The sequence below is a fragment of the Poecile atricapillus genome, chromosome 3 (assembly GCF_030490865.1).
Source record: "Poecile atricapillus isolate bPoeAtr1 chromosome 3, bPoeAtr1.hap1, whole genome shotgun sequence".
Lineage (NCBI taxonomy): Eukaryota > Metazoa > Chordata > Aves > Passeriformes > Paridae > Poecile > Poecile atricapillus.
Window position 1 is genome coordinate 65,580,289 of NC_081251.1, and position 26,597 is coordinate 65,606,885.

The window sequence follows — 26,597 nt, forward strand, 5'->3', positions numbered from 1 at the left end:
TCTTAATATTTGTTGTCATGGTAAATGAAATGTGTTGCATATTGAGACAGACTCACTTGTTTTTTCCCTAAAAAAAAACATGAAAAATGAGATTCATGCATTCTAAAGTGATTCTCTAGTTAAAAAAATATCAACCTTATTCTGGCAGTTCTTAGAGACCTTGATGATTTCACTAGGAGATATACAAAACTAGTATTTAAATCTTTAGTTTGATTTGAGGCATGGAGAAAGAGAGCAGAAAGAAAAGGTAATTGTAGACCTTCTCTCCTGACTTAGTGCTGTCAGGAGGAAAAAAATGAGAATTAGTCAAAAAATCAACCTGAGATCTTTTAAAACTATTTTTAAGATGCATTGTGAGTTAAGAAACGCTTAAAAATTACTTCAGTAATTGCAACGATCCTTCTATCATTCTCTTTCTTGCAAACATGTCCATTGCTTAATATTTTGGGGTTTTTTTCTTCCCCTTAGTTGTTTAAGAATTCAAATTTAGTCAGCCCATGAACTTGCCTAATCACAGTCAAACAGACTTTTGAAAAAAAGCTGATCACACTATAGCTGCAAGGACTTATGCCACACAGGATGAGTGGCAGAAGATGATAAAAGTTGCTTGATAATATGTTAGCATACTAATAACAGAAGCTGCAGAATGGACATCTTCTGAGGAAAGTTGCCTTTTCCTTCTGAAAGTCAGCACAACTCCTATACAGATGTGTGTATCATGTTCCGTGGCTTGGTAGGGGTTTTTTTCCCCTCTTCCTCATATGGCAAGCAGTTAAACTGGGTTTGAGGGGTGAAGAAGTTAAAAGCTGACAGGGGATGTCTTAGCTTTTAGGATTGCTGTTACTTTGGTTTTGTTTCCTACTGATGCTGAAGCTTCACAACCCACACCACCAATCAGCCACCAGCCAGTCCTTTCTGAGAAGGACAAAGAAGAACTGGCATCCAGGGGCACTTTGCTCCTTCTAAAAAATGTAAGACAGCATACATATAAAAGAGAGTAAAAAAAATCCCCTATTACAAAATATAATGTTTAATATGTAATAATGGATATGCACATGGGTCTCCATTTCATCTTGAGGGACTTTTTTTTGTTTTTTTGAATCATGGGTTTCATTTTAGAGAAATGGCAGTGGGACAATTGCTTCCTCAAAATGAAGGACCAGACTGTGGACAGACTTGCACACATGAGCAGGTATCTCTGGCACATGTTTTGGGAGAAACTTCTTGAAGTAAAGGGATAGCTCTTAAGATCCATATATCTTTCTTTTTTTTTTTTTTTTTTTCCCTTAGAGGCTGAGCTGAGTAGCTTTGCTAAACTGTTGCTTTTCTAATCTAACCTGCATTAAGGATGTTTTGAATGCACAGTTGTATTTTTATTACAAAACATGTTCTCTAGATTTTTGAACCATGGTAGCTATTTGAAATTTATTTGAAAAATGAAAGAGCTACATGGGATTGTGCTTCTATCCGTAGGAAAGTATCACAGACATAATGAAGGCAGGAAACAGTGTAATTTAATAGATACTGTAGGTGGTGATTCTGGTTAATAAATTTCCAATGCAATGCGATTTTCACATGGACCCATTCTGTTTGTTTCTCTAATAACTAAGAGGGCAACAGTAGATCTATCTGCTTCCAAATTTTTAGGATATTATGTAGTGTCTTCATAATGGTTGAGCCAAAGCAAGTAAGAGCCAGAAGAAGACAGCTTCACCATCATGCCTTACTGTGCATACATTGTTAGGGCACCAAGTCTGAACAAGAATAAGTAACATTTTACTGTGTTCCTTAGAAATAGTGTTAGATGTGAACAGAAAAGGAAAAAACCTAACTGACAGTGTTTCTCTACTCAATATTTTGCTGAAAGGTATAACCCTACTGCATAGAGAACCATGGCATGCCACTCATTTCAAGGCAACGATACAGCATGGCAAGTTCCATTGGAAGAGTTGTTCTTTTATTAATGAGCTCCCGCGTGTGTATAACATGGATGTAAAACATTAACAATTCACTTGTATGGTACGAGAGCAGTATTTTCCCTCACTAGCATGCCTAGTGTCCCAGGGGTCTCTGAGCACTAAGAGCTGAGGAGATCAGACATCAGCTGCACCTGCAAATTCGAGCACTAGACCCCTTGCGGAGAGGCAAGGCTGGCCTGGGTGCCTGACCCGAGCAAGGAGCGTGCTCCTGGCTCTGCTTGTGAAAAACGAGGTTCACATATTTTTTAAATTGACTTTAAAAGTTTAATAAAAAGACAATTAGGAGATAAAAATACAGTAAAGTATACAGATACGGCCGGGTGTCTCTGCATTCAGCCAAGAGAGCACACCTTACTAACAAAGGATTGTCCCTTAAAAACAGAACCTACATATCCATAAATTCTCATACATATTCAGACATTCTTCTTAGGATTTTTGGTGTTTTTCTGTTTAGTTTTCTCTTGCCCCCTTTTCAATAGATCAATCTTCTTGGCACCACTGAGATTTACATTCTCTGATACCAGAAATGAAATAAATTCCTCCCCCGGAGTTATGGTCACTGCTGTCTTCATCTGGATAAGATAGTTCAAGAATGCGGGGGGGTCTTTAGCTATCTTTTTCAGTCTTTGGGTTATACAAATAAAAGTAATTTTTGTTTTAATACTATGCCATAGTATATGTATTATACTATACTATTCTAGTAGATGTATTATACTATACTATGTTATATACATATTACATATACTATACTATAATATATATATACTATATATATATACTATATATACACAATATATGTACTATACCACTATTTCTAAGTTTCATCAATAACAGAAATAAAGGAAACTATATTAATACAACAGAATTTTCTAATCTTATAACATTCATTATAGTATTTGCGAAAAGCCAATAATATGATATGCATTTATAACATGCTTGTGGGGAAGCAGACGGCTTCCGCCTGCCTCCTCGGGCGCAGGAGGCTGGCACAGGCCCGTGTCCTCAGCCTGTGCTGTGTGGAATATGTTTCTCACACCTCAAAAGTGCCGAAGTTCGGTGCCATGCAGGACGTCCATTTTCTCCGCTGGAAAACAGCAGCGAGAGTGGGAGCCTGTGCCGGGGTAAAGCCAGAGAAGTGACACTTTCCATTTCTCCTCAGGCGCAGGGAAGAAGGGGGAGGTCTCAGGGCAGGCAGTAATCGGGAATATTGCGATAGGTGCTTCCGTAGACACCGCACTTAGTGGCGACCAGCAAAAAAACCTTTCGCCTTCGATATTTTTGTTCCTAATTAAGCCTAAATGATAGCTTTGGACTTCGTTGGTTTTGGTTCTCCTTCTACGAGCGAGAGAAGACACATTCCAGGAAACACTTGGCGGAAATAATAAAGTGTCGGTGCCCTATCGGCACAACCTCTCCGCTGCCTCCCACGCCCGACGAGCCCGCCGGTACCACGGCCCTGCCCGCTCTGAGGGGGATGAGCCCGCACTGCCCGCAGCCCTCGCACCCCGCCGCCCCCGGCCCGGCGCCGCCCGCCCCGCTCTCCCCCAGGGGCGGGCCCGTGCCGCCGCCGCGCACCTCCCCCGCCTCCCCCTTCCGCTACGGGCCCGGCGGCGGGAAGGCGGCGCCGCCTGGCCAGGCTCGGCCCGTCTCGGTGTCGGTGTCGGTCCCGGCCCGCGGCAGCGCTCCCCGCCGGGCCTGCCCGCCCGCTTCCCGCCGCCAGGAGAGGCCGCCCGCGCGCACCGCCCCGTGCGCTCCGCGCCCGCCGCGCTGGGAATAAAGGCGGGAGGGCGCGGCGGCGGCGGCGGCGGGGTGAGGGGGCACCCCCGAGGGTCGCGAACGGCCCGGGGGGCGGGAGGGAGCGCGGCCGTGGATGTAGGAACGGCTGCGAGCCGTCCCGGTATCTGCACCAGGATGGCCGAGTGGTTAAGGCGTTGGACTTAAGATCCAATGGACGCATGTCCGCGTGGGTTCGAACCCCACTCCTGGTAACTGACGTTTTTTTACCGGGAGCCCCGTCCCGAGGCGGGGCAGGGCGCGGTGTCCCGGGAGAGGAGCGGCCGCGGGGAGCCGGGGGCCGCCGGGACGCGGCGGGAGGCGGACGAGGGGCGGGGAGCGATGCCCGAGCGGGCGGATGGCGGCACCCGGCAGCCCGCGCGGGTGTCCCGGCGCTGGGCGGCCGGCGGGGGCACTGCGGGCCCAGGGGACGCTCCTGCAGCCACCGTTACTTCAGCTATAAAGTCATTTTAAATACAGTTTTTTTAGAAAGGGTTTCTGTACATATATATGTATACACACAGTCGTATATGTATATAAATGTCTGCATATATAGGTATGTATATGTACATTATATATTGTGTATACATATATATAGGTATGTATAATATGTGTATATGTGTATATACACATATGCATAAATACATAGACACATAAACACATGTACACGCATTTATACATGTGTATATATATATAAATATACATGTGTATATACAGATATATGTATATATACTCACTCGGCCACAACCTCGGTGGTGGACCCTCGGGCAGGGGCAGCAGGCACCTCCAGCTTTGTCGTCCCCAGATCGTCTGTTTGTTGTTTGTCATTTAGGTTATTTTTTGTGTAGGTTTGTTTTCCTTTTTTTCTACTCCCAAGCCTTTCAAAGGCTGCACGTCAGCCCATCAGGGTGCTTTTTACAGTGTGAAAGTCAGTGTAGCTCTGCATGCACTGGGGTATGGGATGTCCGCAGGTGTCCAGCCTACTGAGGTGTCCCTGGCCATCCCTGGAGGGTGATAGGAAGGCGATCCCCACATCTGGGGGAATGGTCCCTCGTGCTGGCTATACCCTAAACTCTGCCAGAGCTTAAGCTAGAAGATAAGCAGAAGGAACATGCAGGATTTTCAGACTGACCTCGTGCTTTTGTTTCATTTGGCAGAGCACATGGAGCAGTTGTATGTGTTGAGGTGTTTAATTTGCTGGGGCATGGTTCTGTTGTTTGGGTTTTGTGGGTTTTTTGACAGAGTAGTATGATTGTTTTTAGTATATTTGAAGGTGTGGGAAGTATAAATCAAGCACTGACCAACACATTTTTAAATAGTAGTGTTTGTCAGAGCATATTGGTCAGATTCTAACACAGGTAAACGTAGTTGTTCCCAGCCACCCTGTTCCAAAAAAATGTGACCTGAAAAATTATTCTAAACTTTTAGTCCAGATATGCCATGTGATGGTACAGACCAATTAAAGGATAAACACTCAGGAAAGGGATAACAACTCATGGTGGGCCTTCAATGTAATATGAAATAGAAGGCCAAATATGTCAGGATATTTTATTGTATGCCCACATGAGATGATCTGGAAGCACGAATGTGAGCATGGTAAAAACACAGAAATAGGACAGTTCAAGAGTTATGGAGGGAAGCCTGGTCTGTGGAGAATTTCCAGGAAATGCAAGTATGTACACTGTCTTTTTTGAGTGTTACCACAATAAAATTGTAAATGTAAAACATACCACACTTTCTAGAACTGTTCATTAAGAAGTGGTACTGCCAGGTTCAGGTGTTTTATGAAGTAAACACTCATTACTATTCTTCATTAAGGTACAAATTAGTAAAAATGTGTGCATGTTTGAAGGTACATTTCACCTGTAATGTTGTCACGGTAAAATGTTGCCCTTGGAAACCCACATCTTTGCATACAAATTATATAATTCTGCTTATGTGCTTACTTATAAGCATTTTTGAATGTACCATAAGTGCTTGTGTAGATTTTGTGGATGCAGTGCTGATTTTGATGAAAACTTGGCTCCAGCAGTTTCAGTTACAGGGATGAATTAGTGGCGGCTATTCTGAACTGTGAGAAAGAAAAAAGTAAAACTAATCACAATTATTTTTACAAGAAGAGTAATTGCTGAAAAGAAAGGAAAAAAAAAGGAGTTTTTATGATAATAGAGAAAACTGAGTTTCTTAGTTAGAAATGTTCCTGTTTCAGGTACAGCCTTTCTCTTTCCTGAAGGGATTTGTTTTGCAGAGAACTTCCCTCAGTCCTTTGCTGAACCTGTGTTCCCTGCTTCTTAAAACAGCTTGTTAGAGGATGTGCTGATTTGGAACGGAACAGAAGATTTTTTTAACTGTTCTGGCTCTCAAGAAATACCCACAGAATCTACTTGCAACAAGTATATCCCAACCCCTTCCCACACTTCTCCATAAAGGAAAGTATAATCTGCTGGGGTTATTGGTTTCTATTTTAGGTGAAGTGACAGGGTGATGTATCGTATTTCAGCTCTGGAGCTGAGCATTACTTTAAGATTTTTTATTTTATTGGGCAAGTTCCTTTCTTTGGTTCCTTGTTAAACCCTCATGAATTTTTGGCAGTTGCCCTTGCAATTTGACATTGTTACATTCACTTTTTATATTCTGCCCTTTAGTTTAAACAATGTTGCTTTCTGTTCAACTCCATTCTGTGGATGAGTTGTTTTTCTAAAGATGTCATTATCTGAAGGTACCTTGCCTTGTTTATTGAAGAAAGTGGAAAATGCATAATAACTAGTGCTAGAAACTGGAATAAAAAAAGGAGATTCATATGCAGACAGTTGAATGCTACCCTGATGAACCAGGGGTGTTTTTCATGCCTCTGCATATTTCCTGTCTGATGAGAAGCCAGTAATTTAAAATAGATTTTTCAAAAGCAATCATTCATTTTCATGTTCCTTATTTTGAGGTCTCTGTCTTGAGAACCTCAGTCTGATTTTCAGAAAAGCAGAGCTTTTGCAAAAACAGGTGAAATTAATGTAGCACCTATATTTTAAGCAGTCTCTGAAAAAAAATAATTATATGATTCTGAGTAGTCAGTTTTATTTGAGATACTTGATATGAATATTTCCATACCTTGATTTTCCATTGTATAAAGTGTAAGTAATAAAAATACACCATTTGCAAAAAGGGCTGCTGTGAAGCAAATTCATTCTTGTTTGCAAAGAATTCAGATGGACACTTAGGTAATATGGTCATGTTAAACAAGCCCACAAGTAGACTATCAGTGAATTCAGAAAATAACATGAAAGAAACAAGCTGCAGAGCCACACTTGGAGCTGTGAAGACTTTGTGAAGTATTAAACAACTGCTTAGCCAGCAAGCATTTCATGATGTGTGCTGAACAAGGTGGAAGTCTTACAGGAAAACAGCAAGCCATAGCATAATCCAAAATTCTGGCTCACTTCAAAACAGAGGGGGCTCAAATCAATAAGAAGGCAACCTGTTGGTGACATAATTAGGTGATATTTCAAAATAGTTTAATCTTTTTTAAAAACTTCCAGCAACTTTTTTTGTGTTGCTGCATTTTAGCATGTGATGGAAGCATGTAATTTTTCACTTGAGTTAAAACATTCTTCTATCAATGACCACTATATCATGTTGAGATACAAGGTGTAAAAAGGGCTTTGAAGTTCTTGATCTATTGCATGATCTTGTATGTAGGATGATCAATTAACCCTCTTATTCATTGTACAGACTACCTTAAAATCTGTAAAGTAAGACTAGTCTCTTACATTAGCAGGAATAACTGCATATAAAGTATTTGTAAATTTTTGAACTGTTCTCATTTTGGGACTCTTGTGGTAAATAAGAGGGATAGACTCTATTTTCTGGATTCCTGTCATTCTTAGGATGCTTCTTCAAAAATCACCACTATTTAATGCAGACAGTTGTGTCTCTCTTTATACATGTGTTAATACAGGTTCATTTTTAACAGCTGCATGGCTCATCATCTACAGAGTACCTCTAATCTTACCTGCAGGTTCTTAGAATCATTTCTGTTGGACTTGATAGCTGCAGCAGCCAAGTGTCATCAGCAATGTTAGCTAATCCTGCCTGCTTCTCCAGGGCATTGCAACACATGCTCCCAAACAGATCCTTGCAACATTTTATTGCTTAACTATTTTTCTTTCTTTCGATAAGGAAAATGAAGGGATTTTCTGCTTGGTTAGTCCAGTCCAAGCAGCAAGCTCTGGGGAATTGTGCTGTGGTAGAACATTGATGGAAGGGGATGAGGGTGTATATATCGCCAGAGTGCAAAGCCCTTCAATTTATTACAGTGCAGGAGGAGGTAGGTTCATTCTTAAGACTGACGGGTGAGCCCTGCAGGTCTGGCCATGGTCACTTAGAGCATCATCACCCCATGAGGATGACCTAACACAGCCATCAGAAGAGACCAGGTGCCCACTCAGCTGCTCAGGTTGGTGCTTGGCATTTTAGCTCAAAGCCACTACATTGGCAGAGTGAAGGGCAGTATTTTTGCCCTGGGCTAAAGGGGTGTGGGCACATGTTCCTGTTTGTCAGATTCTCTCATCAGGAGGAATACAAGAGGTGGAAACGCTTTACACCAGCACAGCATTATTTACCAGAGTTTATTGCTGAAAGTGTCAAAAGACTGATCTGTACACTAGAATGACTCCGATTTGGGAACATTTTCCCTTGTGCTGTCTTTGCTGGGGTGGCAGCAGCCTCTGTAAGAAAGTCAGAGCAGACAAGTAATAATTTACACTGCAGCAGCAAGGTCTGGCAGAGCACCTACTTAATGAGGGGCCCTGAGTGCCCTAAGATGAAGGCAGCATAATGCAGAATGTTGAAGCTAAGATTTCTGGGATCTTAGAGCACTGGGCTTAAAGCCGGCTAGAATTCATTGGTATATTTTTTTTTTGGCTGTGTTAAGCTTACCTAATGAATAGATTCTTTCTTGCTTCCAGGGAAGAGCCTTTGTGTGAAGACCATAGAAATTGTGCACATTCTTCTGAAGATGGTCCTCTTAAATCCGCAATAACAAAAACTGCCTTCCTTCCCCTAAATATTTTGAGAGAAGAATGCACTTTCCACATTCCTTAATTTTCCTGGATTGCTTATTCTCTTTCACCATCTGCTCAACTGTGACCTTCTTTCTGGCTTGGAAGTGCTGCAAGATCTTTCCTTCAGACCTCATCTGCCTCATTTCTAACTACTTGCTGAAGTGGTTCATGCAATTCTTGGCACGAGATCACTCACTGACCATGTGACTTGATGGATTTGTGACACCCGTCTCTTGCTATTTCATCATGTCCTGCAAACTTTTTCATGTGAGAGTGGAATCCCTGTTGGGAAGTATGGACTGCATTAATGAGTACTGCTTTGCAACTAATCCAAGTTTGATGATTGATGAGCATATGTATTTTAGTTTTCAGTTGTCCTTACATATCTGTAATTATTTTCTGTCACACTCCCACCTTTTGCTTTTTGTGTGCATACCGAGAATCAGATCCAGCTGGTCTAGAAGTTAGCTGCTGCTAAAAGAGGCACAGATACTGCCTTTCCTCTGCCCTGGCTGTTTCTTCACATTCCTACTGCTTCCCTCTCATGTTCCTCAGTCTTTGATTGTTGAGTAATATGTAACAAAAACCCAATTAATTTCATGTTACTGGGATCTAAAATTAATCTCTGATATTATAAGAAATTCTCTGTGAAGAAATGAGGATTGGGAGACAATTTTTTTATATGTTTTGAGCTCCCTGACATAGGCAATATAGATCCACTGCTTTTATTCATCACAGAATGTCAAAGCCCAGAAGGCCTCTCTGAGGGTTATCTAGTCCACCTCCTAGCTCAGAGGAAGGTCAGCTTGAGTCAGGTTTTGAATATCTTTGAGGACAAAAGCACCACAAACTCTCTGAACTACCCATGCCAGTGTTTGAACACCCTCACAGTAAGAATTTATTTTTTTCTTGATATCTTAAAAATAAGAGTTCTCTGCTGGTTAGACTACTGTAAGTTGATCTGAGTTTTCTTTCCAAATGGTCTGGTAAGCTATAGTGCAAACCAACGACATCCGTCTATTGAGTTGAGGGGAGGTAATGCAGGTGATAGCACTCACCTTCATCTGTTACTGTGGCTGGACTCATCTGAGATCCCTAGCCTAGAGGCAAACACCAATATAGTTTAGAAATCTGATTTACGTAATGTTTTCCAAATCCTTTTGTTGCTAGATGCAGAATAGAAATAATTTATGTATTTAGTTAGTGTGACTTCTATCTTTTATCATAATATGTTGGATATTTTTTGTTTGTTTATTTTGCAGTATTCTTTGCTGCAAGAATAACTGATTTTTTTTTGGCTTAATATAGTTTTAATGTTTATGTAGCAAGCTTTATAGCCGTGTTTTCCCCAGTCTGTATTTTGTTGGCACTATGATAGTGCAGGCTGTATCTGTGCCACTTAATAAGTGCTACAGTGTTCTGTGACTGAAAACAGACTGAGACATGCCCAACCTGTTGTGCTGCATTCATTTGGGTGACCTGCCCCAGAAGTTGACACATCAGTAAAGGAGTACTGAAAACAACTGGATCCAGTGTTTGTGATGTCTCTGCCTGCTCAATGTCTCTGAAAAAAATGTATTTCTACAAAAAAGAATTACCGACTAGAATAATAATTGTATGGTATGAATGCATAAGTTAGATTTCTTTAAGAGAAGGAATTAGTTAATCCCTCTCAATAGACACTAGAGAGAGATATCATGGATAAGATGAGGTTTCTGGTCTGTGTGAAGTTGTTGTTAGGGAGAGAGGTCAGCCACCAACACAAGAAAAAGGACCTGTATCAAAGGAGGTAGTGACTGTGTCCAGCTGAAATATCAACAAACTTGAGCATGTTATTGAGTCCATGAGTATATGAGATAAGAATGGGGTGGGATTGTCATTAAAATGTTGTAAAACCAGAAGTTGTTGTGGTTAGAGATTCTTCTTCTATGCCTGTTTCTGTTGCTTTTCTTGTCAAGTTGTCTCCAAGAGGGGTTTAGGTAGAGTTTGGGTGCTCCTATTTTAGGTTGAGCTCTGCAGAGAATGTGTCAGGAGATCTCCAAGATCATGGTGGTATCCAGAGCCTGCAAATGGAGTCTCTGGGGGTCCTTTATAGCCAGTTAAAGGCTATACCTTGTGTTAATCTGGAAGTCCTTAGCAAACTTCCCTCTGTAGCCAGTAATGGGCCTGGATTGCAATGTTAACTATCTCAGAATGTTTTATATTTTTAACAAAAAATATACCAAGGTAGTCTTAACTGTCAAACTGGGATGCATTAAATTTGCATTGTACATTGTTTCCTTTCATGAACTGTTTGTCTTTAACAGACTTGGCATGACTGTTTCCCAAGCATTAAATACATTCTGGCATAATTAAAGCACTTCAACATTCTTTGCAGGCAAAACCTCAGAGATGGTATCTCTGGAGGGAGATGTTGGAACTGTCCCAGACATTGCCAACTGCTGTTTATCTCTTAACCAGTACCTGAGCTGCTGTCTTTCTGAATCACCATCCCAGACCACATCTGTATTTACAGTGACCCCCTCTGATCCATAGGGCATTACTTGGGCAATTGTAAAAACTGATCTATAAAAAATGTTGTGTCTTTTAATCTTATTTTTTAGTGCATTAGATATGTTCAGCCAGAAAAAGAAAAAAGAAGCCAGAGAAAGCAACTTGAGGACTTGTGATTTATCTATGTAAAAATCCATGTGAGACAGTATAACTTAGTTAATTCTTAACAAGGTAGATCTCTCTCAGCAATATGGGATGCACTTCTGAGGGTGTACCAGATTAGTTCTGCTGCTGCAGCCAATGTTTATGGACATAAATTCATGGATCTTGGTCCTGTTGCTGCCACTGTGTAAGCAGATTTTTTATCGCTTTTTGTTTGGACAGGCATGAAAGCCTGTTTGTATAATTAAAGTTGTAGCATCTGCACAATAGTTATATACTTAAAATTACTGTGCCTTGGCGTCACCTTCCTCTATTGATCTTTAAACCAGCACAAAATGAAATTGAAAATACAAGCCATTCAGGCAAAAATTCCATTAAGGGTAGTAAAGAGTATAGGGTACTCTAGTGTGGGGCTTCTAGTGCAAGGGCAGGACCACAACATTTTTTCATCTTAATATTATGTGATGGAAAAGGACATAAATCTATATGGATAAAGTGAATTTATGCATAGGCAATTAGCTTCTGCAGAAGAAGAGACAGGTTGTAAATGCTTTGAAAAGCCCTTCTCCCATGCCATCAAGTAATTTAAACCACAGACTATTCTTTGGGGAATATGAGAGCTTCAAAAACTAGCTGGTCATAACTTTATTTAAGTGATAAATTTAATACAGCTATTAACTTATGACTGCTTGGAAAATAAAGGCACAGTTTGCATTAACAAGGTTGAACTGGATGATCTCTTTTGAAAAAACACCTCAATCCTTTTTTAATATGTTTTACAAAAAAAAAAAAAAGGTTAATGTTTCAGGTGACTGCTGGACTCTGTATTTAAGCCTTTATTTGAAAAAAGGTTCAGGGATAAAAAATGTGGTGCAAATATTTGTGGAATACCTTGTGTATTTCCAGGACAAAAAATATTGAGTGGATTTAAAAGAGATCCCTCCAAAGATGAATTTTACCAGTAATAGAAAAACTTTCTAAAATGAGTGCTTCTCATCAAGCATAATCTTACTGCCTAAACAGTTCCTATTTAGTGAGATTATTGACCTTAAATCTAACCATAATGGGGCTTGTAGTTCTCAATTACATAGATGGACTGTAGATTCAGTTTGACAACTTTATTTATTATAAACTTAATCAGGAGTGCAGTAGTATTCCTTGTTGTCTCCTTCTTCTGTGTTTTGCAAAGTGACAGTGTCCATTTTATAAGTGGCTTTTGCAAATCAAAATGAGCCTGGAGGAGCCTGGTCTGTACCCAGCCTCAGTGTCAGGGGTGGCTGTGGCAGCACTGAATTGCTGTGGAGGAAGGATATTTTGGGGTGATGGCTGTGCTGGGGCAGTGGAACAACACTGCTGCCAGAGCCTGTGGAGGAGCAGCCAGGATCCCTTCTGTGGCCATAGGGCCTGCAGGGGTCCCTCTGGGCTACAGGGGCTGGGGTGCTCCTCTGCAAGCCACTGGTCTTGGACTGGGTCCTTCTAAGTGACTTTACAACACTTTCCACCTGTTCTTGTGCTGTGCTGTGTACACCTAGGAATTGCAGCAGGGAGTTTAACTCTTGGGTACAGTGTGGGGTAAATGCCCTCCCAGGGTTAAATGTGGGTTAGTGCAGGCTTTTTAAGGGTGGGAAGGGTCAGGCTCAGAGTGGGAAAATGAATCTGTGTTCTTCACCACTTTTGAGGGGGAATCCTCTTCTCTTTTGCTTACTTTCAGTTCAAAGGCTCGATACATTCATGTGGATACCTTGTAGTAAACACCAGTTTTAGTCTATAGGTATGGTTTTGGGAAAGAATAAAGTGACTTATGGTCAGCAATCCTACCTTTTCCACAGCTACAACCAATTGCTATATAAGAAGCAGGGCAGAGCTAAGCAAAGAGCAGAACTGAGGAGGGGTAGGCAGGTCTGGACCTCTGGGTGTTGTGACTGCGTGCTTTAGGAGTTACATCTCTATAATTCAATTGCTGAATCATTCCCCTCATTCTTTTAGGTTTAGAAGTGTAGTTCTGTTAGGGACTTGCATCAGGACATAAATGTCATGGTTTAGCTACTATGTCTGGGAAGAATCTTCTAGGCAGGATGGTGGGATAGGTACAGTTAAAACCCTAGCAGGTTTTGTATTGGTTCTTCATTTCTTTGTATGACTCCGCTCTCATCAAAGTCGATGGGACAATTCACCCATTTAAATAGTGTTTTCATTATCATGGCTTGCATTCATTTTTGTCACATTGATGCTCTCTTTTTCTTCCCTGGCTGGTGGAAGCCCTCAAGTGCAGGAGGCAAATGGACAGGAATTTGAAGGAGCTTCTGACAGTCCAGCAGTTCCATGGTCAGTTTCAACAGCCCCAAAAACGAGGTTGGAGGAAACGGACAGGCAAAACCAGACAGGAGTCTGGTCATGAACAGAAAGCAGTGTCTAGCTTCCAGCCTTACTGAACTGTTTGTTTCTTAGTTACTTTATGAGAGGAAGGAGCAGAGTGGGAGATGGTGATACTGATAACATCACCTGTGATTTAGGGTGTCAGGCTGCCTGTATATGAAAACTGTTGACACAAAGTCTGGGAATCATGCAGAGCTTCAGGCATGTCCCACCTTACACAGAGCCAGCGAGCAACCCTGAAAGTGGAACTATTTATGGGAGGTTGTCTGTTTTCTCTTGTGACTTGTGGATATTGTTTCTTGTTCACCCAGGCTCTGAGCCCTATCAGTTTGCACTTAAATATAACTTTCCCAGATTTTCAACTCTGCTCTTTTCCCAGAGGAATATCTGTTCCTGGCATGTAGTCTTCCTTTTATCATACTCATATCGTACTCTGATACTCAGATACTCTGACATTCACATCACTCACTAAGTGTAGGTAGCTTCTGGTAGATAGCCAGCAGCCTAAATATTGCCAGCTATCAGGCCCTCCTCTCTGCCCTCAGATGGAGACATCGTGGTTCACTTGATCCAGCCCTATATGATGCCACATGCCTTCAGTTTCTTCAGCACAGCCCTGGCCATGATCCTGAAGTACCTTGCCAAGGAGAAAGTGATGGAGGAGGTTTACCTTCCTTGCAGTCTGAGTCAGGTGGCACCAGGAATCACAGAAGTGCTTGCAGGAGGAGTGGTGGTGTGGCATGTGACTCTTCCATTATCCAGTCCTCATGTGTCTAATTGTCAGGGACAATGCCTAAGTGTATGTGCCAAAGCTGTCAAGATCATGTGCTGTGTTTGCATATACTGTCCAACTTAGCCGAATACTGTATTGCTGGGAAATTTTCTCAAGAAAATCTAAAGGGTTAGACTAAATAGTATCCATAAGTGACAGTTTAAATGGAGACACAAAATGGTGTTTAACCTCATAGTTACTAACTGATATAGGTTCTATAAAACTTCCTTGCATTTTATAAAATAGGAATTTAATTTGCCATCTTTGGTAAAAAACTGGATTCTGTATGATTCTCCTCTCAAACCAAGTCTCACCCTTGCTTTATTTTTTGAGTCATTCAGAACTGCAGTACATTTATACTTTGGTTAATGCATGTGGGCCATGGTTAGTGACTGCTAGTTTAGCTGTTCTTAAGTTCTCATACCGTGGCTTCAGGTCAAAGAGAGCAAAGGTCTAGTATTTTAAGGGATTTGGTGCTTCTAGATAAAAACATTTTGCATTCCATGCATGCTCAATCTCTAAAGATAAGTAGGGAGGAATACTGGAAAACCCTGGTATCTCAATAGAAATGATAGTCAGAATGTAACTTAGCTTGCATGGTGGTAGTTTGCATTCATCAACATACCTTTGTTTTTGTTTTCTACCTGTTATAAAACCTTCTGCACTTCTTTTTAGTACTTATATGAACATTTGATGACTGCTGCTGTGAAGATTTTATCATTGAAATTATTGTTTCCTGAGCACTTCATTTCTTCAGGTAGTCCTATGCATGATTATTGCTTTGGGGGCTTTAAAACTGAAGTTACTTTAACATGCAGTAATGCTACTTGATAGTTTCCTCTGGGAACCCAAGCACTGTGTTACCTAAAACAACTGTATGAAGAATGCTGTTCTCATGGCTCAAACACTTGTAATTCTGTCCCACCCAAACTAACCTCACTGAGAGGGTGACTCTTAATCCATGAATGAGATAAGAAGTGGAACTGTTTGTTACTGTCCCTCATATGTGCAGATATTGCTTTCAACCAAGTTAGTATTTAACTGTCCTTATTTTGCTGCTAACAAAAATAAAATCATATAATTATAAAAGAGACAGGTGTTTCAGTCTCTTGTACAGAAGTCATTGCTGATTGGCTCTGAGCAGCTGGTATAAGAATTCTGTTGGTGAAATCAAATTAAATACAGGGTATGAAAGGATACCTTTTTTCTAATGGAGGGAGAAGACTGACTGACATTAGGTGAAAAATTATCATGGCAATTTTACTAAAATGAAATTTTAGTGCTGCAGTTCTTTCTGGCTGCACTGTATTTTTTCACAATAAACCATCCCAGGAATTCATCCTAGCATCATAGCAGGACTGTTTTTAAAACATATAGATTTCATCATGCATATGCATAGATCATAAAATTCCAGAGCATCCCAAGTTATCCCATCATGCTAATGCAGGATTTTTTTATTTGATGAGAATCTTTGGATAATTTCTTCCATGATGCTTTTTCACCTAATTTCCATACTGTTGCTGCTAGCATTTTGTACCAGATGCTCTTCTGTCATTAAAGCAACTGTTCCCTGATTCTTTTGTGCATGAAAACTTGTCTACTATGTATATCAGGTGACCCAATAAAATCTATTTCAAATCTTGCTCATTTTGTATCATTAGACTATCCCAATTAAAAATACGCTGCTATGCTCCATGCCCCCAATACTCCATTATTGTTTTAGCTTGAATACAGTCCTGTCCTTACATATGCCTGATGTGGTTGATGAAGATGGGTGACATGGATTCAGTGCTATCTTACTTATTTGATATCTCCACCTCCTGGGTAGTCTGACAGCATGTATTTTTCTACAGAAAATCTATAAAAGTAGGGTCTGATAATACTAGCTTGAGTGGCTGGGCCATTACCTCGGTGTGCATAAGCAGAGAGAGAAGGCCTGTGCCAGATGAAAGAAATAATAGGTATCTGTCTTCTCTGCATACTTAGAGGGAAACCAGTACATGATAGCTAAGATAAATATGAGCTTGTTATCAACTGACAATATTGCTGTTTTTCTTGCCTTGTGTACAGCAGCAACCAGATGGATGGAGGCAATGGCCCTTCCCCCTCAGTGGAAGGGAACTTTGCTCAGTCCTGGTCCATCCAGATGTTTGACAGATCTAAGCTGATATCTCAAGCTTCAGGTGGAATTTTGCTGCCTCAGGAACTTGCAAGTATCTCATCAGTCCTATATGTAATATCTTCTTGGGCAGCTAAATAGGACTAAATACCAATGTGTATGTTGCTAAATCCTTTTCCTGTGTCTGAAAATGATATGCTCAGATGAGCAGTTTGAGGTCACCACCAGTGTTACCTAGATCCATACACACATCTGCTTTGGGCCCTCATTCTCATGATACTTCTGTGGTACAGTTTATGCTGGAGTAGATATATATAGTGGTGGCCAGATGGGGCAATGTGTATTTATTTTGCCTGTCTTGGCATCATTCTCCCACTGTTGCTCTGAGTGCTGAAGCAGGCTGCTTTGGAGTCAGCTGAACAGTAGTGCTGGAGACGCAGACCTGGTAGGAACATGGAAGTGAGAAGGGCAAGTTTGCCGTCTGGCCCAGCCATATCACAGAACTTCCTAGTAGGGTACTCACTTGGTCCTGCAAGTGGTCTTGTCTTTGTCTCTACAAATCCAAAGTAATTCAGCTATTCAGAAAAAAAGTTGATCATAAACATGTAAAAGGCAAATACAATCTGAAGATAAATCATGCACAGTCAATGGAGCTGGGGCTGTGAAGTTAATTTCCAGGGAAGATTTAAATGAATCAGAAAGCAGACATGAGCACGCATTGCAATATACGTTCTTTGACAGAATTCTTCCCCTAGAGGCCCCTGGCAATCTGCAGACCTCCCCAGACTAAACCTAAGAGCCTTCCTGTAAATAAAGAAGGGACAGCCTCTGGAGGCAATCTGGATCTCTGTGAAAAGCCTCTTTGTTCCCTTCTGTGAGGGCTGGAAAATTCTTAGGCAGCATAACTCTGGATGCCGACAGGAACAACTCCGCCTGCTGGTTTGGCTCTCTGATGGGAGAGCGAGTGGCAGATTCTGCTGGTGGATCCAAGACCCCATCCCCGCAGATGAGGGAGACTGGCAAACTTACTGGGGCCTCTGGCAAATGTAAAACCTTATGTAGTGTTTGGGGCTTGCCCTCCCTGACTGCTTTCTGCCTTTCCTGGTGCAGGAAGGTGGATAGTTTCCAGCTGAAACAGTTGATGGAAAATTCCTGCTAAGGAAGAAAAACTAGAGGCTTAACTCTGGTAGAGGCTATAGTGATGGGCTGGGGCATGTAGGGCATGGGCTGGTGCCATCCCACTGTGTCTGTTGTCTGTGAGGGCTGCTGGGGTGCTTCTGCTGCTGTCAGGATGGGGGATGGTAAGTCAGGGATCTGCACTTCTTTCTCTGGTTGTTCCTTTCTCTCTGCAGCAGGTGAAGCTCATGAAAATGTCATAGCTCAGCAACCAAACCGGCCATGGTTACTGTTTGGAGAGGATGCCCTGTGTGGAGAATGCATGGAGCACCTGAATGACTTCACCACCCATGGACATACTCTACAAATAAAGTTGTAAATTTCATGCTGGAATGGTTATTCTTGAATGTGTATAGGGAAGAACACCCAGAAATCAGTATTACATTAATCATTAATGACAAATTTGGCTGAATTTGAAAGTGTATCCTAAAGTTGAAAATCAATAACCGGATTAACAGAATTTGTGACCAGTCCTAGGACTTGTAGACTTTCTCAGGCATTGTTGAAAAGGTTTTGTTTTCCTTCATTTTTCATATTCAAATTTGGTAATGTTTCTTTCCTGTTGCTAATGTTCCTATTCATTTGTTTATTGGTTACTATTCTGAAAAAAATCTAGGCTTTGGCTTTTGACGGAAAAGGATGTGGAGTGGGGAAACAGAGGAAGGGCTTTGGAAGATTTGTGGAATTTGATAATGTTACAAGTGAGGCCAATCGCCATTTTAAAAAATGCTATTCAAGTATTTATTTCTGACAGAAATGGAGGAGTCAAAGGAAACCCTTAGCTGCTTTTGTTCTAAGGCTCAGGATGTTCCCCGTGTTGTGTTTCTCCCTCTGCTGAATAGTTTATCTTCTGCAGGTGTCGGTGGAGGGTTTCATAACACACTGCTTTGGTTCACTGTCTTGGCCTGAGATCTTGGTGCAGCTTTGCACTTTGCATCTTTATAAATAAATCATCAGCTTTCACAGATGAATCACCCATTGTTTGAGGTGGGCAGAATATTTTAATGGCATCTAAGTTAAGAATTGTGATTTTTAAATGTTTGGTTTGTATTTTTGACCTGCTGTAATTAGAATTTATGTCCAAGAAGGTATAAAGAAAAAAATAGGACAGAAAATGTCACTGAGCTGCAGCTGTAAAAGAGACCCACATCCTCGGTGTTATTATTATTCATGACTTGTGGTGTAACTGTAGGATGGAGGAATCACATTCTTTGGCAGCTCAGGTTTGGGCATTGCTAAAACATGGGGCTGAAATGGGCCAAAGCCTTTTCCTGATGAGAAATAACCAATGGAGCTACGTAGTGGAGCACAGGGAAACAGCAAAATGACAGGATGTGAAGAGGTGTTTGTGTACAGTTTCTACTGTACCAGATGGACATCTCAAAGCTGTTCATAATCCCTGCAGATCTTGCCACAGACACTTCTGGAGGCCAGGCAGTCTCACTTGCAGCACATCTACCTCAACATTGGTCAGCGTGGTGGGCTGCAGGCATCTTGTACATCCTTCTCAGAGCCTGCTATAATACTCTTACGATATTTTAAGAGTTCTCTCTGTTGTATTAAGAACATCGAGTTGAGGCTTTGCTGATCCTTTTTGCAAAAGATCCTTTTTGGCTCTTCCCTGATCTCTTTGGGCTCAGCACTACACTGGGAGGCATCCAGGGTTTTGCTTTACTCTCCTTTTGGGAGTGGGACCTCCAGGAGCAGTCATGCACCTCATTCTGTGCTCAAAATAGCAAAGCATTTTCTGTGGAAAAGTAAACTTCCCTGGTTCCTGAGGAAATAAATGAATGCTGAATAGTGCTATGTGGGCTTTAGTGAGATGCATATGACAGGGAGGACACACTGGAAAAAAAAAAAAAAAAAAAGGCTTTAAAGATTGCTAAATTGTCAAAACAAGTTAGTGAATGTAACAGATGAAATAGGAGTAAAAGCCTTTTTCCTGGGCTCTACCACCCACTTGGCTGGGGGCAGGACTGAGAGGTAGGACTGGGTGCTTTGACAGGGCAGAAATGCACGGAGCTACAGGACGCTGGTGCCTGGGACTACAGGGTCCCTGGCTCAAATGCGATATCTCTGTGCTTATTGAATCCCATCCAGAGGCACCAGGAACATGTCTTGGGACAATAAGTACACACAAATGGTTTAAGCAAACCGCAGTGAACGGAGGGGATGAGGGGTGATCCTGCAGGGCTTTTTCCCAGGAACTGTGCTTTGTGTTTAGTAACTTGAGCAAAACTGTGCTGCATCCCAAGATGAAATACACTTGTTGAAACCAGTTTTGTACTGCACTCTGCCTCTTTGCATCCCCATCAGGACTTATTCTGGTTTGATGCTGACACAATATTGCTAGATGGTGACTGCCACTTGAGGGATAGTACAGATGATTTTATATTTCGTAACAAATATATCACAGGATTTGCTAAAATGAAACCTCATTCCCAGCTAGCTTTCCCAGTCATACAATTTTGCTTGATGTTGTCTCTTCTTTTCATGTTTGTGGCATCGTGTTCCAGACTAGATTTAAACTCTGAATTTGCCAGAACTCAGTTACATTTGTATTTTAATTATACATTTGTCCTTTTAACACAAGTTATGTCATTTGTCAGATCATATTCACAGATTTTTGAAATATATCTTCGTTCCTGGTTCCAGATACTGACAGACTTTGTTGTTCTGTGATTATATTTGAGCTCAATGGCACCTGATCCTAACAGAGTGAGCTCTTTGTTACTTCTGTGCTAGAAATAGTATGTGTACCTGGTACAGGTCATCCTGCACCTGCTAAATGTTTTTAAGATGAGTCCATAAGTGCCTGAAGAGTTTGGATATTATATAACAACTATGTTCTAATGGCAGAGTTTGTGGACACTCTTAAGAAGACTCTTGCCCTAACATGGTTCGAAATTTCCCTTGAAATGCTACTATTTTGAAAGGCTTTATTTTCTGAAATGCAAAGTCCGCATATGAGCTCTCTCCCAGCAAGGACAAACTCCAGCACTGCTCTCATTTCAAAGGTTTGGCTTCTGCAAGTAACCTCTAGTTAGATACATCAGTGATGTATTAAAGGGTTTTGTTGCTCCCTTATTTTCTTCTGACAGTAACTCCAAAAAAGGGGCTTTTTCAGAGTAGGAAAATTGTTTCAATCCTCTTTTCATTCAGTTTTGTGGTCTCTTCATTTCAATGATTAAGGACTTGGCAGGTCTGGACTTCTTTTTGGGTTTGGACTATAGCTTTGGTTTGGAACATCCCAAAATAAATTACATCCAAAAGTTTCCTCTTTGTCTGCTGTGATTTCAAAGCAATTTTCATGGCTCAGTTCAGGGCTGCCTAATAGAAGAAAATGGAAGAATAATTACTGCCTGCAGAGCTTCTAGCACAGCAGTTATTTAAGTAGCTGCAAAATAATTTAAGGTACAGGCAAATTTCTTGTTCCCTAAAGAACTGTGTGCTTTGAGCCAAACATTTTTTCCTTGAATTAGGCACGTAGTTCCTGTGGCAGTCAGGCAGCAGGCTCAGCCCCAGTGTGCCAGCAGTACTTGCAAGGGCACCACTGACATTCCTGCCTGTCTGAGGTGCAAAGCTCACCCCCATCAACACTGCCCTGTGTGCTGTGTGTTGTGGCTCCCCATCACTTCTAGAAATCTTATCATTTCAAACCCCCTACTGAATAAAAAATTAAAAATTAAAGTAGTCTTCCCTCTGGGAAACCCACAGCACTCACTAAGTTCAGAATGCAACCTTGGCCCTGGCAAAGCAGACAGAGGGCTGTCCTAATGGAGCAGCCAAGATTTCCTGCTCATGTAGGGGAAATTTCACAATAAGCATTCCAGCATATGGCCAGCCAAATGGTGGCATGTGGAGAAGGGAGGGTGCTGAAGTGGCTGATCTCTGTCCTGTGCCTCACTGAGGGCAGTCCCACTGCTGTCCAGTCAGGAGGAACTTGTGAGGGGGACGAGAGGCTTCATCAAGGTGATTTTTTAGCTGAAATAGCTTTGGCTGAATCATGTAGTAAGCGACCTCATTCAGGCTGACTTCTCATAAAGTGCATGTGAAAATGCAAAGTGCCCAAGAGAGAGTTTGCCTAGGCAGTGTGGAGATCTACAAGTGGGCTTTGCCAGATGCCACAGCTTGCAGAGCATCTCCTGTTTTATAGGCATAGCCACAGAACACAAGGCACCAAAAAACAAACTCATAATTAAAGTCTTTGGTGGGTATAAAACTTTATTCATATAATTTATCTTGTTGACTAAAAAAGCTATTCATTTGCTCCGAATTAAATTAATTTCTATACGCTCACCAGTAAATCTGACCTGTTCAGATCTAGTGTTATCACAGTGACTTTATTTAGTTAAAAGTGACTTTATCTTAGTTAAAAACCAAAATCATTTCAGGGAAAGAAAAAGCCACTTAGTGGTAGTAACTAAAAAACATTCAAGCTTTCAGCACATTAGCACCTACATATTATGGAAATAGGAGGATGGTAGCAGTCTTGCAAGCCTATATAGAGTTAATTAAGAGAGGACCTTTCTAGGGTCTCTCAGGGCATGCTCACAGTGGCAAATATGAACCTGGCCAAGCCTTCTGGCCATAGGTTGTCCAACTGTGGTCAGAAAGCCAAATGTGCAAGAATTTGTTCAGACCTGCTACACATCTTCTGGACTGCAGTGGTCTTGCAGCTGGAGATTTCCATGCTGAAGCATTTCAAGCTTGGCATCTGTCTCAATCCCAGTAACCATCTCTGTCCTTATGTGATTCAGGGAGGCAAAAGCCACAGGATGTCAAGTCTAAGTTGTGGGGGAATGTACTTTGATGTAAAGTGTTTAGTGGGTGGGAAAATGGGACATCCATAGCACAGGTTTTTTGCTGGTGCCTTTGGTGTCCCAGGGGGTGCCATTATCCCAGTAAAGATCTTAATGAGTTGTGTTTTCCAGCAGAGAGACATGTTATTAACACTTAGGCAATTTTCTATGTAAAACCTTAAATTCTAATTAGGGAACATCTTAAGGGGTCAAGTACAAAACACCCATATGGATAATTTAATAAGAAACAGCAAAGAAAAGGTGACATACCTAATTGATCTAAAGTGAGGGTAATAAATGTAAAAAATAATGAGAGTTTGTGAAAACTTGTTTTGTTTTCTATCCCCAGATTTTGTATGTAGTCATTCCATATTGAGAGCACTCATGGAGTATTAAGGAGTTACTATTTAATTTTAAAAAGAATAAACTGTGTCTTCTCCCACTGCCTACCCTTAAAATAAAGACTTAAAAAGAAACATCTTTTCCACTGATTATTTTTGCAGATTGGTGAGATCTTTCATTTTTAAAATGTTCCCAAGTCATCTTTGTCCAAGTATTGTATTATTTCACTCAATAGATAATGTGCTTTTGATGGCAGATGCTCTTTTTTCCCTGCTACAAAGAGTGAAACAGGTTACTGAAATTAAGCAAGCTACCCAAGTTTCTATGTTATGTTTACACAGGAATTCCATTTCTTTACCTAATCCCTAACTCATAAACTTAATGAAAAAGTGTACATATTCTATAATTGTATAAGCATTACGTATTTATGTGTCTAGCCACTGAACAAACCTATGCAAATATATTGCACAGGCTATTCAAATGGGAATGGAACAGCACTGAAAAATAGCCATGAGTGAGAGAAATAAACAGAAAAAGGAAATAAATAAACAGAAATCAAGTTGTGTTAGGAGCAACTTTGACTAAGAAGTCGCACCTACCCTTGGAGAGGATGGCCTCACAATGTTGGTCAAAGGTTCCTGTCCTGCACAGGCATCTCTGTTGTAAATGGTTTTCTTTTTTCAATCCTCTGCTGCAGTTAAGAGACTTATGTTGGGAGGGTAAATTGATTATTATAAATGTTCATTAATGCACTCTTATTTAATGTACTTTGAGAGGTTATGTACTTCAGAATGATGATAAATTATGGTAACTCCAATTTATGTCACTGTAGCTAAAGGGATGTAAGCATTTCTATTAATATGAAGCAGCTTTCTGGGGTTCTATAATGAAGCTATAAAACATTGCTGAAACTTAAGGTACAAGTTTCCAGTATATTTTATGCACATAATATTCCCTTGAATCTGATCTAATCGATAGATATATCAAATTGAATAAGATATAAATAGAGTGGAAAGAATCCACTGAAGATACAAACTCCAGCTTGTAGAAATAGAAGTATACAAGGGTAATACACTGCTTTCTCTTTGGGTTAAAGCAGGTGGACCTGTGGTGGTACATCTGACAGGCATTTTGCTCAAAGGACATCTTGCACCCTGGGCTGGTATCTTTATCAGGATTCCTGCTGCCCTCTGCCTCAGTGCATTCTCTGCATCTAGTAGCTCCTGGTGCATGGTTAACTTGGTGTAGTAAAACAGGGTTGAATTTATTAAGCTATGTTTATATTCTTGGAGGAGCTCACAAGGAGCTTGCACACAAAGGCAGCTGACCTTGGAAGAAAAACAAACAATTTAACATTAAAATCAGATCCCATCCTAAAAAGTCAGAGGTAGAAAATGCTGACCCACCTTTAAAAATTGTGCTGACTTTGGGTATTTTAGTATGAGAAGCTTGAACAACAAAGATAACTTGGAAGATTTTAAATTACAGAAAAAGAAATGATAAGAAACCAGCTAACTATGTTATCCTGATGTACTGAAGTTTTTCAAAGGTACTGCCAAAGGAGTGGCAGATAAAACTGACCCAAGCTTTTAGAAAAACTTCAGCATTTTTCTCACAAGAGGAATTTACAGAGAGAGAATGTTTATTTAATGGGTTCTTTTATATATTTTTCTCCTTGGATTAGAGATAATGAAAATATTAAGGTACTTGTACTAACTGGTTAGTGCACCAACATCAGCACCAAAGCACCAAGGACCTGTTAACTTGAATTCTGATGCAAGTCCTGCGGGGAAAAAAAGAATGTCTGCTGAGTAACAGCTTGCCTGATCTGATAACTGAGACTGACAACATGATGGGCTATGCAGAAAGGGGCAATAAAGATGCTCTACTTACAAAGCAATCCATTTGGTATCTCCTGTCTTCCTGAATATGGAATTTCTTTTTTTTCATTTTCTGAAATCATGACAAAACATTGATGAATGGGCACATGTATTATTATAGCAGTCAATCTGAAGGTAATGAGATACACAAAATTCCTAGTTATATTGTAATCCTGTCAATTATGAGTGTATTCTAAAAACAGAAATGCTAAGAACAAAGAAAAGAGAAGGAGACAAGGTAAGATGAGCTCAGAGCCTCACAACAGCATTTTCTTCATGCACCAAGGAATAAAGTATTTATTTACTTTGGTCAAATTTCAAGGGCCTCGCATCTTCACAGTCCCCTTTTTCTGTATTCCCATTGTCTTTTTAAACATTATCTAAGGGATTAATGGACTTCTCCTTTATTTTCTTATTTTATTCTGCATATACGGAAAAATAAGCTGTGCCACAATCCACATGATATTAATGGTCAGTAGGTATTTGTAGATGAATGTAGGTTTTAGAAATACAACTGAGTGGAGACGTTTGACTTTAAAACTCTGCTAGTCACCGCTTCCTAATTCTACCAATCACTGGAATAAAAAATTAGAGGGATCTAAAGCATGTAGTGCCTAAAGACCCTATAAAAATGATATATTATGTATATACGAATTACAGCCATTGCATGAGATGCCTATAGTCTAAACAGCTAGCTCAGAAAACTCAGGTTTTGATCAACAGTAAAGTGAGGATGGCTCTGGAGAGAAGCATGTTTGAAACACACCAGGAAGAAATGAACCTGCTTCCTTGAGGTAGTGTGCAGTCTTATTATTCTATTATCCTTCTCTTGGCATTTTGAAGTTCAAAGGAGCATCATGATGCTACTTCTGTCTAAAACAGAAAAAAAAAAATGAAAAGAAGATGAAATGCTATAAGATTAAACTGAAATGTGTCTCTTTTTGAGAAATAATTTGTAGGTGCTTTCAGAGCAAGATTGTAAAAACTGAGACCTTGGACTTAGACACAGTGATTTGATTTGGGGTATACCCGGTTTCCCTTCCTGCTTATCAGTTTGACTGCAGCTTTTAGCAATCAGTTACTTCTACCTGATAGCAGTCTTGGGTAACCTCTGTGAAAGGAGTAATCCCCACAAAAGAAAGGGCTTTTTTTTTTCACTTAGCATTCCCCTGCACTAGGCAAGGCAATGCAGTGCTTTGGGATCCCCATCCCTGCACTGCTGCTAGGTACCCAGCAGTGGGAAGTGACAATCTCCTTCTGTGCTGACTCTTGAGTGGGCACTGAGTTACATGGGCTTTTATGTCTCTTAAACTGTATGAAAAGCAGCTGGGTCTGGATTGTGGGTTCCAGTGTTTGGGTGGTTTTTCGTTACTGGACATTGAAAATGCAGCTAGCAGAGGGAATGCAAGGGATGGGGCAGAGAAGCCAGTCAAGAGCAGCAGGAACAAGTCATGCTCCTCTAACGCAAACATTATGTTTGCAGTACAGGTTTTTCAGTGTAATGTAAATAAACAGACATAAACACAAACCATACCTTTCCAATAAATCCAGCGTACTGCTCAGTGCTGCCTTACAGTTAGACACTGATAGGTTTTGATGTCCATGTTTTTATAGTGTTTGTCATCCATGAGCTGCAACTCTCAGTAGATTCACATTTCCAGTCATC

The 26,597-nt window shown here is 40.8% G+C and overlaps 1 protein-coding gene, 1 long non-coding RNA gene and 1 other non-coding gene across 4 annotated transcripts; 2 read left to right on the top strand and 1 right to left on the bottom strand.

Annotated features, from left to right (window-relative positions):
- Nucleotides 1–1,767: 1,767 nt before the first annotated feature.
- Nucleotides 1,768–3,937, bottom strand: LOC131578288 (laforin-like). Its single transcript, XM_058836890.1, has 2 exons — nucleotides 3,555–3,937; nucleotides 1,768–3,090 (listed from the first exon to the last, which is right to left on the bottom strand). Exons 1-2 carry the CDS (start codon nucleotides 3,934–3,936, stop codon nucleotides 3,017–3,019), a joined length of 456 nt encoding a protein of 151 aa, XP_058692873.1. The 5' UTR covers nucleotide 3,937; the 3' UTR covers nucleotides 1,768–3,016.
- LOC131578289 (uncharacterized) lies at nucleotides 3,845–18,313 on the top strand. 2 transcript variants are annotated; one of them, XR_009277428.1, is made up of 4 exons: nucleotides 3,845–3,964; nucleotides 15,288–15,369; nucleotides 16,683–16,825; nucleotides 18,084–18,313. It is a non-coding gene; the product is annotated as an uncharacterized LOC131578289 (long non-coding RNA). The 2 variants fall into 2 exon arrangements; XR_009277429.1 differs by having other exon boundaries at nucleotides 16,686–16,825.
- On the top strand, nucleotides 3,885–3,967 carry TRNAL-UAA (transfer RNA leucine (anticodon UAA)). The gene has a single exon. It is a non-coding gene; the product is annotated as a tRNA-Leu (tRNA).
- Nucleotides 18,314–26,597: the final 8,284 nt, after the last annotated feature.